This window comes from Anopheles ziemanni, chromosome 2 (genome assembly GCF_943734765.1).
Source record: "Anopheles ziemanni chromosome 2, idAnoZiCoDA_A2_x.2, whole genome shotgun sequence".
Classification (NCBI taxonomy): Eukaryota; Metazoa; Arthropoda; class Insecta; order Diptera; family Culicidae; genus Anopheles; species Anopheles ziemanni.
The window spans coordinates 39,816,901-39,832,343 of NC_080705.1; the positions used below are offsets into that span (position 1 = coordinate 39,816,901).

The 15,443-nt window shown below is 44.1% G+C and overlaps 1 protein-coding gene across 1 annotated transcript in view; it reads right to left on the reverse strand.

The window, feature by feature from the left end:
- Positions 1-15,443, reverse strand: part of LOC131293552 (tyrosine-protein phosphatase Lar) — a 152,970-nt gene that overhangs the window by 39,136 nt on the left and 98,391 nt on the right. Inside the window, exons 5-10 of the mRNA XM_058321629.1 lie at positions 10,904-11,290; positions 10,652-10,785; positions 10,205-10,355; positions 5,780-5,803; positions 3,638-3,738; positions 2,155-2,344 (exon numbers count right to left, since the gene is read on the reverse strand). Of these exons, the coding sequence (XP_058177612.1) occupies positions 2,155-2,344; positions 3,638-3,738; positions 5,780-5,803; positions 10,205-10,355; positions 10,652-10,785; positions 10,904-11,290 (987 nt within the window). The remainder of the gene's footprint in view (positions 1-2,154; positions 2,345-3,637; positions 3,739-5,779; positions 5,804-10,204; positions 10,356-10,651; positions 10,786-10,903; positions 11,291-15,443) is intronic.

The window sequence follows — 15,443 nt, forward strand, 5'->3', positions numbered from 1 at the left end:
TTTGACCATTTTTCGGCGTATCCTTGAAGCTGTACTCCTCCCGAAACTTTTGGATAGCGGTTCGTCCGGCTCCGATACTCACACCTACCGATTTCGCTAATTGCCTTAGCGAAATGTTGGGAGTCGAGCAACATTTCTGCAGAACGCTTTTGCGATTTTTGACGGAAATGCCTCGTATTTTAACAGAAACGGTTGAAAAAAGTAGTTTCGATGCACTATCTAGTAGGTTTGAATGTAAACAATCAAACACCCGAAGAATCAACTGTTTGCCGTCATCCGTTTTCCAGAAACGTAATTTAGAAATGGTGCTTATACTTTCAGGGACACCCTTTAGTCAAGGCGCACTACAATAAATGTCACTGTGCAATTTATAAAAAAAATATTTTAAACTATTGTTTCCTCCATGTGACAATCCGTTATAAATTTGGCGAATTTAGATAATACTATGTTTCTGCCACTACTAAATTCATTTTGCCATTATTTAACTAATTTTACTTTGAAAGATTGTTATGCGAACATGTGATTTACAATCTATCTATGGAAGCATGTTGAGTTTATCCGTAGACAATGTGAATTTATATTGAATACATGTTTTTGTTATGTTTTGTCTCTCTTAAATTATCTAAGTTCATATTGGTTGAACAACTCGGAATAGTTTTACACATTTTATTTAGAATTCAATATAATTTATCGCGTAGCATTTAGTAAAACATGATCATTAAAATTATCGTAGGTTGTACGATCATCCTAATCGAATTTTCAACGGCTTGAATGTCAAGGACGCCCAAATAAATCTATTGTACCATTGCAATAAATAGTTTGAATAATGGTTTTTTGTATACTAGTACTATTTTATAAACTCGTGTTAACAAAATTAAACACGTTAGTATGAATAACAGTTTTCTGTTTCTTACAATTCACGTAGTAGGAAACATAAATAAAAGTAGATCCTGGTACTATGGCGAGCATCAGATCATTTGACAATTTTAACTAGTTTCTTTTCTGCTTGACAGCCGTTCTTGGGTCATTTTTATTCATTGTCATTCGCATTCGGACAAGCTTTGTTATAATGAGCTGTTGCTGCATCGTTTTGTGTGCATCAAAAAGCGTTAAACAAAACGACCACCGGCGCCAGTAAACGGGCCAGCACTGTCATGTCTTGCAGATCCGCCGGAGCTGTCCGTTAAGTTTATTAGTCAATCTCAGACAGCACCGGCTGGAGTTCAGCGATGAGCCCGACATTGTCACACTTTCGCTCGGATAACTATCTCCGGAGGCAAAGCCGAGAACCAGCGGCAAAAGATAGTGTGGGATTGATTTGAGCGTAAAGTTAAATTGAAATAACTTTCGTGACGCTGCACTGCCGTTGCGAAGACAATGGTAGCGGCGACAAAGATGGCAAGCTGGTCGATTGTGGCAGCAACACAATGCTGCTCCGTGATGCTGTCATTATGCTCTCGTTTGCCACCTTCTATCGCAATCCATCCAACCGGCGACTCGAATAGCTTGGCGGGAAGGATAAAAAAAAGTTACTCCACCGCGCAGTGTTTCTTGCCCCTGTGCTGCCTCGTTATAGGCGAAGACAGCTGACGACGGTTTTCACAAACGAGCCGGTGGCGAGGATGGCGCGAAACAACCAGGAAGGGGGCGGTGTAGTGCGATGGGAACTAGAAAGATGAATGGAGGTACATTACTGGTGACATTTGGCGGGTTTTGGCCGAGCGTCGGCGCAGGATCGAGGATGCGAGAGAGAAAGCATACAGTTTCAAGAAAATAGTTAAACTTTTCTGGACGGAAATCAAATTAGCTTCTCGGGCGGCTTCCTTCTGTCGTTCTCCCCAAAAACGGTTACGTCCGTTGCCGATCCGCAAGCGTTGGACGGGCGCTGGGATTTAGTGCAATCTGTTTAATTGAGCGTAAAGTTGATTCTATTTAACCGTTTCGCAGCAAAAACGAATGTCAAAGTTCTTCTGCCGGTCGGAACTGCGACGACAACCACGACGACTCGTTATTATGTGTCGCTTTGAGCAAGGCATCAAATCATTACTCCGCTTTTATGGGATGCAGTTTCAACGGTGACAAGACACTCTGACTGTTTTAGCTGGTGACAACAAAATGCAAAAATGTTGCTCGCGAACTGATAAGGAAACTTACCCTGCTGGGCCTTAACCTGTACCGGGTTGGACAGTGGACCGGCGCCCATGGACGTGAACGCTTGCACCCGTATCGTGTAGATTGCGTGTGGGGTCAGCTCCGAAATAGTCGTCATGTCGTTGGTTTCCATCTGCGAGTCCCAGGACGCTTCGGGTTGGTTCGGGTTAGTGGTGTAGTACACTTTATAGCCCTGCGGAAAAGAGAAGGTTAATGTTGGTGAGCGGAGCACGGGCATTTAATTATATTCTGACTTCGCTTATCACCCAGCCCTTATACAAGCTTCCCGTGCACGGACGTTGCAATATCAAACGATCCATTGTTTATCTATCACTGTACTGTCATCTAAGCGCTGGTACGGTAAACATCAACAACTTACACTGGGCCGTTGGTTGGCTGGCCGCTAAAAATTAACCTTAATGATCGTATTAATCAACAAACCCATAAAACGTTCATTACATCCAAGTCACTACGGACGTTACCCCGCTAAGGGTTTTTTGGTCGGCGCTAGCGCCATTATCGGAAACACGTATCACGGAACGCATCGCCGGGCCGAGGCCGCTTTCAGTTGACCTACGCTCAGCTCATCGATGGTCATGTAAAATTACACCAAATTGCATTAATAATTCACCGTTAATTACGCTGAAACATCTCATAAATTATTAGCAACGTAAACGTGAGCTCGCGGCTCGCTACACTCGATGCAATAATTGATAGTTCGTTATCTGTTATATAAAGTTGCTGGTCAGCTGACGGACACACAGCTGGGCTAAAAGGGGGATGGAGCTTACACATCATCCGCGTGATCGGTGGTCACTTTCATTAGACGTAAAATATTACATTACTTAATTTCCACCGAAGAAGATTGCTGAGGTGTACGCAATGGGCGGCTTTTTATTGGTTGGCAACACAATGACATGGAAGAGAACACATTAGCATAATTACGATGTGTATCTACTCTCTGTTTTTGACAACCTGATCACCACAACTCGTCATGTGGAAAGACGAATTTGTACACTACATCAACTTGAACCTGATGATTCATTTTAGTCTTTAGAAGGATTTAAATTTATTTTCACGAAACGTGGGTGTAATTTTGACCACAACGATAACTTTATTTGCAAAATCGCAAACATTTAATACTGATTGACCGGTGTTTCTCCTGCAGGGCGTTTTGTTTGAGCAACCATTAGATATTACATATATTTGTGATACAAAGTAATCGTCACCAGGAGCCAAACCGAAATCCGCTATCCGTCCTACAGCTTGCTAGCAATCGGCGAAAGTTATAAATACTCCCCGTAAACATGTTATCCTTCGGATCGATCGTGAGCGTAACAGAACACACACAATATTAAATTTGTCTGACACGATTGGAAGTAAAGGGGCTTCTTGTCGCAAGGATGTATCCAACGCAGCCTGGCTGCTCTGCTACGCCCCCGGGCCCCACTTTTCTGCCTACCCTCCCCCATGGGGCGGTACTTACAGTCACTTGTCCATTAGGAGTCTCAGGTGGTTCCCACGTAATAAGCATCGTCGACGAGCTTAACGGCTTGACTTCGATGTTTCTCGGAGCACTTTCCATTTCTGTAAGTAGTTGGGGTTGGGGGTAAAGGAGGGAAACAAGATACGCGGCGTTAGTTTTGCAAAACGAGCCCACGGTACACCGATCGGGCCTCGGCGAGGCTTAGCAAATTGAACGCAAAATGGCACCGCTGGAATGGAAACTAGCATGAAAAATGATACCCGACGCACCGTTGGGAAAATGGAGCCGATAGATAATATGAGCATGCCCTACGTAGAATGTGTTGCTACCAATTTAACATCATCTTGCGAACATACTTTAAAGAGATAATCGTCTCTTGCTACCGATCTACTTTGAAATATACAATGCAATGTTATTTGTGTTAAAATGCTCAACAAGCTACTAACGGGTGGACTAATTTTAAGAGATAATCGGAACGAAACTGATCAGGGTGAAAATTTAAATTAACTTTATCGTAGGTAAGAGATGATATGAAATTACTTTTAAAAAATATTTACGACTGGTTGTAAACTACACTACAATGCTTCGGAATGGATCGCGCAAGAAGATTGGAAAGTTTACACAATACGATACATCAGTGCCATGTTTATCGAGCACAACAAATAAAACAAATAAAAAAACCCAATCCTGCACCGAAATGCACACATAAAGATTTCTACAATTGAAAGCGAAATAAAAGATTCATGGTTGAGCAGGAACGGATAGAATGAAATGAAGAAAACTGCGCAAAGCGGTTGTGCCGAACGAAAGTTCCAGTTCCACACTCGAAGAAACCGTCACGGGTCCGGCTGATGGCGGCGGCGGCGTCGTCGTCGTCGTCGTCGTCGTTGGTCGAGTTCCGGAAAACTTTGGAAAACTAAAATAAAAGTTGCTATCCATCGTTAAATTGAATATTTTCAGCAGAAATGTTGCCCCCTGGCTACTTGGCGCAGCGCGCACTCGGATCACGGACAGGTAAGATGCAAAAAGGTGGAAAAAGGAAAACGAAACACAGAAGCAAACTGTGACCCGCTGTTCTCACCGGTGGGTGGGGAGCGGAAGTCCACAACGGAGATGGTGTGCATCGAGGCAAAACGAAGAAGAGGAAACAAAAAAGAAACACACGAACGAAAGAACAACTAGCAAAAGTACATTTTCCCACTTCTGCATTATGAAAATGGTGCAGAGGACGTAAAGAACCGAAGCGCTCGAGCTAAACGGCAGCAGTGTCGGGCAGTTGGGTGAGCAAATGGAACATATTCTTCCGACAGTCGAAAATACCACACCGGCAGAGTGCTAAAGTATTGACAATGAAATCAATAGAACAGGGCAGCATGTTGCCATCCATGTGTGTCGGGGTGGATGTGTCTCCTGTTTCAACGACGATGTAGGACCGGTGGTAGCACATCCTGATGTGACAACAGCAAGAGGACTGTGCGGGATGAACCGCTCGGAGTGTTGGTGAACAGCGCTCGAAGCTTATCTCTTGGACAGTTGCAAATGGAAAACTTTTCCATCCCTTCGGGCACGTGGGGGAAACGGACACGAGAATAATGTCACTGCCTCATTGCCAAGGAAGTAAAGTGACGTACTTTTATATCCTTAGTTCGCGTGTCAATGTAAGAAACAACACGAGACAGAAGTGAAATCACACACAGTCCTCGGAAGTCTTTGAGGGGTTGGAAAAGTACTGTAAGTTCTGAGTGCAGTATAACAAAAAAAAGCTCTAATCGTGGTGAGACGAAGAAAAGAAACATACATACACGCGCATAAACATTTGGAAAAGTGAAAAATTTGAATTGCTTTTAAAAGTGATTTCAAGTCTACGGGAACAACATGTAGCAAAAGAGCGTTCGAACAGAAAATGGCTAGTGATGGGAAAAAGTGAAGTAGGAAAATGAAAACAAAAAGTTCATATTGTGAATCGCAACTTCTTCGACGTTGCGTCGACGAAAATCTACCGTTTGCGGAGGTAAATGTGCAAAAGACAAAAAAACAAAACACACACACACACATAGTAAAAACAACACAACAATAAAAACTGTGAAAAAGAGTAAAAATGACTACAGGCAATCGAGAAGAAATTTGCTGGTTTTTACTTACTAGAACCTCCATAGACGGAATCGCCTGTTATTGTTTGTGAAACACAATTCGCAACCGATGGCGGGCGAAAGGGGGAGGGAGGCGCGCACAAGAAGTGAATGAAAAAAGTGGAAATGTAATGAGATAAAATTGAAATTTCTTGCATCATTTGTTGTGCCAGTGGGAAGATAGTGAGAGAGACAGAGAGAAGAAAAATAAAACCAGTGCAGTACAAAACCGAAAACAACCGATCGATACTATCACGGTGTTTGATCTACGAGAGCTACACTAAGGAAAAATATGTATAAAAGGTGCAATTTATTGTTGTGGTTGAAAAATTAACGTATGTTTTTTGAAAAACGAAAATAAATCGGAATCCTGGAGAGCACTGTACAAGAGGATAATGTTTTCTTGATGCAAAATGTTTCAAAAATCAACGTTCCGTGTGGAAACATAAAATGCTTAAAATAAGTGTTGTACCGCTAACTGATACACTTTTTTCGCGGAGCGTTATCCTTATTGGTACATGGTGAAAGTCCCATGTGGAACGTGTTTTGCTACAGTAACAGTACCCCTTTTGTAGGGAAATCGACCAAAGAGATACAAAATTATAATCTACTGCTAGAACAAAACCCTCTCGAATTTACACATGCTCTCCTACGAACGAGAACAGTTTTTGGAGGATCGGTGGAAGCAGTAATAAAAAAAAACTTCGAATTCTTCTAATACAAAGTCGAAAAAAAGGAGTATTGCAAACACTGTGGAACACTTTAAGATGGCCGAGTGTGGTGTGGTGGGTGGTTGGATTGGAAGTGAGGTTGATTTTTTTTATTTTCATTCTTGCATAAAAGTGATCTCGAGCGGGGGGTGGTGGTGTGGGGAAGAGTGTTTCAATTCGATACAAAAACCAAAATTCACTTTGCACGAGCAAAATTGTTTCACTTACATTCCATACCATGGGGTCGCACGTGTGTTGGATGAGAGCGCGCACGCGGAGCATTTCAGTTGCGCGACGACGATCAAGTTTCAGTGTTTTCAAAATCCAAAGCAAAATTATTATTGTGGCCGAACCACGACGATCGTGGGTGTGGGTGGAAAGTGGCAACGAGCAAACACGATGGAACGGTAGTTTTTTTTTTGTTTGTTTCGATTTACATGTGGCGCAACGTGTTTCGGTCGCGCGAGTTCGGGCGACGTACGTGGAGTTTTTGGGAGAGGGCGCATGAAAAAGTCGGTAAAGAAATGAAGTCTAAGTAAAATGGATCTATGGACGCTGTATCGTTTTGTGAGTTTATGTGTGTTTCTGGACTGGTGGAGGCGGGATGGTAAACGCTTCGGCAAACGCTGGCCGTAAACCGTAGAAGGTTATATGCATTATGCTATCCAGTAAAAGACGCAAAAAGGGTTTTCATCAAACCGTTCTGGAACAAAAACAAAATACGAACGTTCGGAAAAAATGGTAGAAAACCATCTCCATCTTTCAATGCAAAAACCATTCGATCCTTTGTCGTCAACCGAAAAATGTAATGAATATTCAAAAAAAAAAATGTGTTGTGTACCCAAACCTCCAGCATATGGGATTCGGTATCGACTCCCACACATCGAGGTGAAATTTATATTAATTTATAATTTAAATTCCTTCCATATTCCCATAAGACATTACGGGTGCTCTTTCGGCAACCCGTGTCTCGTTCCGTTTGACTTCCAGCGGGAAAGCGGGCATACCATTTCCATTGTTTGATAAAAATCTCTGGACAATAAAACAAATTACATTCCATCAATCCTGCTGAGGCTGGGCTGACCGTCCGACGACCGGCCCGAACAACCGGAGAGGAAAATTCATTAATTTTTCCACCCAAAACACAAAAATACACCGGCAAACACGCACGGTATTGCCAGCGTTGCGTCCTTAAGCTTTGGCGTCCCCGCCGGGACGACGATTCTTCGAAAAATAAACATTTCCAAAATAGCAAACGAACACCGCTCGCATCGGGCCATCCACAACGGACCGTATGATTTATGGAGTTAGAAACAAAACGGAACGCCTTGGAACGCAGCGGGCTTCAGGAGCAATCTTGACGAGAAGAACGATTGCGACCCTACGGTGTTTGACATTGGCGATCGTTTAGTCAAACGGATGATTGGCGGGGAGGCGGGCCAGACGAAAAGTGATACGTAAAAGAACGCAAAGAAAAATCCGGATTGACCGAACATAGGCACCTCTTTCTGCAGACGTACGTGCGTAGCAGCAAGAAAGCAGCATATCTATGAACACGGCCACATTGAAATAAAAAAAAAAGGAAATCCTATCCAAACCCGTAGTTCTCCGTCGTGTTATTTCGATCCGAAATGAAAGATAAACTTCATGAATTATATGGTCCCCGGGATACGCAGGTTTTACTTCCCGGGGGCTGGCGGCGAAAGGCCGCTGGGCCGCTTCCGGTGTTCACGCACGCAAACACGTGGTAAATATTATGATATTCTTCGGCTAGCAGTAATAACATTATGCTTAAATGGGGTCGCACTCAAAAAGGGACACCGCGGCCGAAGTCGAGTTTGGAGCCAATCAATCGGAACAGCAGGGTTGCGTGGTTTGTGCACCGTGGGAGTATCCGCTCCAGTTTCCATGCTCGCCTCACAATTGCACGCGGGTAGTGATGATACATTCACACAAATCAAAACATCGTCTGTTTGGATCAATCAACCGACCCAGCCGAAGTTGCGCTCGAGCAAAGGAAACGCCCTCCATATTTGTTTGTACGATTGATTGCGATTTTTCGGGGGGGAAAACAAGCGCTCAACTGGGAGGGTGGGTGGGCGCAAGTTAGGGCTTTTATCGGGGCCATTTCAGTGGACGGTTTTGTTGTGGTTACACACACTGAAGCACTCTATTTAGTTGACTACGAAAAAGAATTTTTACTTCCCTAAACCTTTCTTTTATTTTGGCCGGTCGATTCAAAGCTAATAATGTTTCTTCAATTTATTCATCAAATTCTATTCAATTAATGTATTTAATATTTGCTCTAGAAACATTTGATTCCGAATAAAATGGATAAAAAACTCCAATTAAGCAATTGACCTATGTTCTGATCTTCAAGCACCGATAATCGGCTGCAACACCTCGTAAGTGATATCATTGCAGGGCAGCCTTCCATTCGCCCCAATGAGGGGGAAAGCAGCAGAAAGGGAATAAAACAAAACCTCAACCGACACGGACCCCGGGGCCTCGGTGTCCCGGGGAAATGTATCGGCCCGCAGCCAAAAGGTAATCAATAAAATTCAATCGACGTGCAAATGCGCACACGTTCGCTGGGCAGCCATCGATAAAGGGCATGCCATGCGAGGGTTCTGCGGGTGGGAGCCAGCGCGGGAGGGCCTCGCTGATGCTGATTGAAAATGATTCACGGCTTGGCACTCATTGCTATTACATTCACTTTTAATGAAGATAAATTGCAAAAATAATGAATAATTGGCTGCAAAGTGATTGATATTTAATGAAAATAGAGCCCTTCGAACACGCCCGGGCAGGCTCTGGCTGCCTGCCGGTGGTTGTTAGCGGCACCGGCACCGACAAGACTGTTGCCGTCGAGCGAGCCACCAACGCGCATTCCGGTGGGAGTGTTGTTGCACGTCCGAAAACGTTGTCCCGATTCGATTGACTCCCGCCACAACCACGTGCCGGAGCTATTGAGCAACGTTCGGATATTGAGTACGAGCCGAACGCAACGAGTTGGTGGCTGGGCGCAGGTGATTGACGTCCGTTCATTTCCTTTTCCCGTCCCTGCCCGGAAAGCTACCCCATAGGAAGTGGTTCCTTCTCGCGTACGCACTATGGAAACGCTTGAAGTTGGGTTGTAGGCAGGGGAAACTAATATTAATATATGGCCGATTTTACGCACAATGAAATCTATTATGGCGGAACGTCGTCATTTTCGGTGCTTAATATTTGATGTCGGTGGGAGTGTGTGTGTAAGTGCACGTTTCCCGCAGGAGAGAAACGTGCTGGCCAAGAAAACGGAATGAGCTGTTACAACAGTTGTACGTGTACGAAGAACACTTGCTTACACGCAGCCACCGGAAACGTCTTGTTTGACGACGGAAATAAAAGTCGGAAAAGGTGCTTGCGAAATACGGGGTCTTCATCATCATGGGGCTTTTGAAGGGCAATTCGCGTCTGGTCGTTTTCGTAGATAATCGATAACAGGTATTACCTCGCCCATGTTCTGCCCAATGACGCGGAACTGTTGAACAGTCAGTACAGACTTTCAACTTGTGAAGTTATGGGGATTTTTGAAAACACGGGGTTGTGTTAAGAGTGTTAGCGTTGTTATGAATGCAACAGTGTTATGTAGGGTTGAAGTTCAACTGTTAGTATGATATGGCGCCGGCGGTAGTTCATACGCTAGTGGGTCGGGTTTTGCTGCCACGCGCCCAACACTTGTATACCTGTCTCTCCCGTGGTCGTCGTGGCCGGTAACGACGGCGGTCCTCGGCCGATATTGTTCACCGCAATGACGTAGAACTCGTACTCGGTGTACGGACTCAGCGTCCGCACGACGTAGAACATCGTAATAATGCCACTGATCTCGCTGAACGCCTGTGTGATGCGTCGTTGTCGTCATCGTCGTCGTCAGGAGAGCGGAAGGGCCGTTCGAATAATAACCGTCCGATTGAGTGATGATCGAGTGCCGAGCCGCGATATACCGTAATGAAAGGGGGTCCCACCGTCGCCATCGTGAAAGTAAAGAAGCGACATTGAAAATCATTAATAAAGTTGTCAATTACGTGTTGCGGCGCACTTGTCACGTCGTGATCCGGTATCCGGTGAGTGATTGGAAGTTTTTGAAAAATGTGCTTCCTCCCCATTACACCCGGTCGCGCCCCGTCACTTGCCTGGTTCGCGTTCTTCGGCTTGTACTGTATGACATAGTACTGCAGATCTTCCGGGCCCTTGTAGGACCATTCCAGCCGCACTTGCGTCGCCGTTACCTCCGATATGGTGACGTCCGTTGGCGCCGCTGGCAAGGCTGAAAGAAGCGAGACGGGGAAAACGGTATGGTAAATGTCGGAGAAAATAAAAGGTCCTATTTGTCTTATCCCTTCCATTCGATCCGATTCGATGGAGCGGTTTACGGTTTCACTTACATTGAACCTTGACCAGGGAGGTAGCTTCGATGACACCGAGGGTGGACCGTGCGATGCAGGTGTAATTAGTACTGGCCCGGATGTTGGTCAGCTCGAGGACGTTCCGCCCGACCGGGACGTCGTTCTCCGGTGTCACCTCCTGGTCCACGCCCATGCGCCACTTGACGGATGGCATCGGCGAGCCGACGGCGACGCAGGTGAGCGTCAGGTTCGCCCCCAGCATGACCTCGTACACGGGCTCCGGGGGGCGCGAGAAGGTGGGCGGCACCCGGCGGACCTTCACGTACAGCGGAGTCGGTTTCGTGTGCTCCGTACCGACGGAGTTTTCGGCGACGCACTCGTACTTGCCCATGTCGCTTTCCTCGCTGTTGTCGATCTGTAGGCTTCCTGCAAGTACCGAAGACAAGGTGTACAAGTACATCAGAACTCCGTTCGCTGATCGATTAGGCGAGCGAGCGGTTGGTATTCCAAACCCGTGCCCGTTAATAAATTATACACTCCGAGTAGTGGTCCTTTCGGAGAAGGACGGTGAATTTATGCGTGATCGAAGCTGAAGGACGCATGGCCGCCTGGAAAATAAGACGTACAACACCGTCTGGCATTGGCCTGATGTGATTTATTTTCACCAGCACGAAAACATCAACAACAATCGAACGAGACTCTCTGCACGGTTGCGAAATTGGAACCATAATATATGCTGAAGTTGTGGTACCGTTCAAACAAATCAACTCGTTCGTATTGAAAACCAATCCAATTCACGATTCCAACTCATTCCTACGCCAGAAACAATAGCAAATAGGAAATCAGAACAAAGGTAACATATTTGATAGTGATGTGCGTACTGAGTAAGAATGAGTGATTGAGTTGAATCGTACTATTGAATCCTAAAGGATAGCTTTTGTTACTCCTTTTTTATTTGAATCCTTCATTTCGAGTGAATCGCACTTTAGCAACTCCTTTACTCACCCATTCATTCTTTTGGGATTCGAATCCCTCGACTAGGACTGGAAGGATTTAAATCTTTGCGATGACTAATAACTCATTTTACATGTTTTAAATCACAAAAGAGTACATAAAGATTCGAATCCTCTCTGATTTCTCCTTTGACAATTGTTCGTTCTGATTCAAATAAAAAGAGTTGTTATTGTCATCATTCATACTTCAGCACAAAACATTGTAAGTTGTCCTCTCCTATTTCCAAGTTGATATTGATTGAGTAGAAACCTTATCGCAGAATTTCAGCCGTCCCAGTTCACTTCATCTGAATACTCTGTGTGTTGGATTGTGCTTCAATAGCAGATTATAGGATAAAGTTTTGGAGTACCTATCAGCAGAAGCGGATCAATCCGTTCGGGGGCCCCAAGCGGTTGGATAAACGGGGCCCTCCATACATTTCCATTGCTCTAAGTGTTTCTATACTCATGGCCAAAATTTAACTTATTTTTTACAACAGTTAGCAATCCTTTATACATATTTTTAGCAATCCTTTATACACGTAAAGGACCCATATTTGCTTATTTTATGAAATCAGACATTAGATCTTCATTATCTGAAAATAATCACTCTGAATTGAATTTTTATTTTTTTAACTTAATGGGTTTTTAAATCGCTCTCAAATTATCAAATCTTTTTATCAATTTTAACAGCGATGACGAAAACATTTTAAATTATTTTTTTGCTGGTGGACCGTAAATTGAGAGCATTTGAAGTCAAACGGACATTATTAGATGGGAAAGAAGATTCATGAAAACATATTCTGGCAAGGTTTTAGGAGAAAATTAACAATGGTTAAGCAATATCAAAATATATCTGTACTAACTTTGATCAAAGTATGTGTACCGCTGCGAGAATAAATAAAATTGGTAGTTACTTTTGCGGTCTGGGGTTTTCATCACGGGGCCCTCTTAACACTTTGTTGACGGGCATCTTTTACCCAAAACTAGCTGTTGTCACCGAGTTTAGCCACGGCGTGTACGATATGCTTGTACCCACCTTTTCCGCCAATTGTTTTTGTTTTCTTTATAAATCGGCAACGAACGAACGATCGAAACGGAAACGATGAATCGAACGATTGGACGAAAATGTCCGGCTTTTCGTCGGCAACGTTGAGTCAAAAACAGACGAAGATCTTCGTCTCCCGTCAACAAAGTGTTAAGTTCGGGGCCCCCCGCGGCCGCTCAGTCCGCTCATAGGTAGATCCGCCTCTGCCTATCAGTGGTCGATGTGCAGTAGTGTTTGATACTTTTTGGACTTTACGACAGATCTGTGGTTTTATTTTAGGACTTTTAAATTGTTATGTTCCTGTTTACGACAACGATCCGGTGAAAGGAACACGTTCCGTCGCTTAACAATTCCCAGGTTGAGAAGTTTTATGGAATGGAAATGGAAATCGTGCTGCCGTGTGATGGAATGACACATTAATGGCCAACGCGTGTTCATCTACTTGTTATCTAGATTTGTAGTTTTACAGCTATTTTATTTGAGCACTGCCAAGATCGGGGGCGGGGCGCCATATTTTATCCGTTTAAACTCAGCGATGGGCCAGAAAAACCAACTTCGCACTCACCCAGACACCAACACCACAATAATTGAAAGCTAATTCACTGCGCAGGGCAACAGCTTCTAATCTTCCCCGAGCCATCGCGGCGGAAGTGGTGCGGTCGGTCTACGAGCATCAATTTCAAGTGCCATCCCGGGCAAAAAGTTGTCCTAGAAAACCAGCAAGCCGGCAGCATCCCGAACGCTGTACCAGTGCTCATGCTGATTCGTAGTAACATAAACCGAGAGACACATACATTACTGTTACATTTTTTGCCTCCCTCCATCGCAGTGCAGTGTTCGGTGGAAAACGAAGCGCGAACCGCGTACGTAGGGAAAGAAGTCGCTACCATCCGGTGTCGACGACACATTTCCCGTCGATGATGCCTTTGCGGTTCCTTTTGCATAAGGAAAGCTGGGCAGCAGGGCGAAGGTGGTAGCGGGCCAGGCCGAGTTCCCGACGAACGCAGGGTTTTTTTATCATAAAAATTCATAATTTATGTGCGCTGAAAATTTATCCATTATTTATGCATGGGATTTTCCCGATGTGCTAAATGGGCTCGAGACACCCACGGACGCGGGAAAAATAGTAGCGAAAAAGTTTGACTAGCCGTTCCTTCGTTGCTTCGTTCGTGTGTGCGTGTGTGTGCTGTTGTGTGCGGGGGTGAGCGGTGGGGCCGTGTTTACTGCGGACATCGGACCACCTGCCCCCAACTGGGCAGAATGTTTGTCCGCATTCTTCTGCCCAATTTTCCCATTACTTAAAACCATGAGCATTACTTTCCAACATACGTTACTCGGTAAGTATGTTATTTAACTGGCCATTACATAGCGAGAAATGTTCCTAAGGATGAGGCAATGCATATAACTGTTAAATACAGCGTATTTATTAAAACTTCATACCTCTCTTATGCTTCATAATAGATGAATTTATTTCGCCATGTTTTACTTTGAATTTTAAACTTTTTACTTATTATAGACTAAACGAGTAACATAAAAATATTTGTCTTTCTTATTTTCAGTATGAATTGTTAATATTTGAGTCGCGTGAGTAGGTTTCAATTTATATTCAAATTTTAATTATTACAAACTGTTTGTATTCGATTTTTTGCGTTTTGCGAAAAATTAAAACAACTGCAAAGTTATAACTTTAGTAGAGGACCTTTTTATAAATTAACACTTTTGTCATTGAAATGCAAAAGAACACAAAAAGCAAAATGATTTCGGCATGTTTGTTTAGACTAAAAACATTCTAATTCTATTTTAACAAAAGTTTGAATCAACTTGAATTCTGAAGTGTTGAACGACGATGTTAATCTCTGAAAGACACAATTTGATTCTAAAACTCGTATTTGATTTACATTGAAACAGTTTAAATTTAAAACTAACTTGAGTTTTGGTTTGATAGCACATACATATACAAATTACATGCTCCAATAAGATGTTCAGAAAATATATTCCAATTATAACGTACATGGACACTTCAACTTCATACAAGAATCACCTTTCTTGGGACTTTTCTTGTCATATTGTTGTAACACAGTGTGTTTCATTGAACAGAGGTTAAATTCTACTCAGCTCAAATCAACAATCCGACCAACACGATGTAGGACAAAACATTACCCTCGCAAAGTAACACGTTTCCCGTTCCCTGTCCCGTATTGGCAATTTGTCCATGGAAAATGTACTTTCTTCCTCCGCCCTTACGACACGCGATAGTAATGCCGGATGTTGGAACCACCCATAGGTTTACCGCCTTGACCCGGGCGCTCTTCCGGGGGGATGCTGTTCCCCGGCAGTCGTTCCATCTTCCTTCGCCACGGCCCGGGAAGCACTCGATCGTCGTCACCCCGCCTTCGTGATTTATGCTCTTCGGTTGCCAGCGTTTCCGCTGGCGAATGGGATTCTTCCTGCTTGGCTGCGGTTCGCACAAACCCGAAAATGGAAAGCTTTGTCAAACCATAAAAAGATCCCGGGGACCATTGCGCCACCGGTTCCGGCG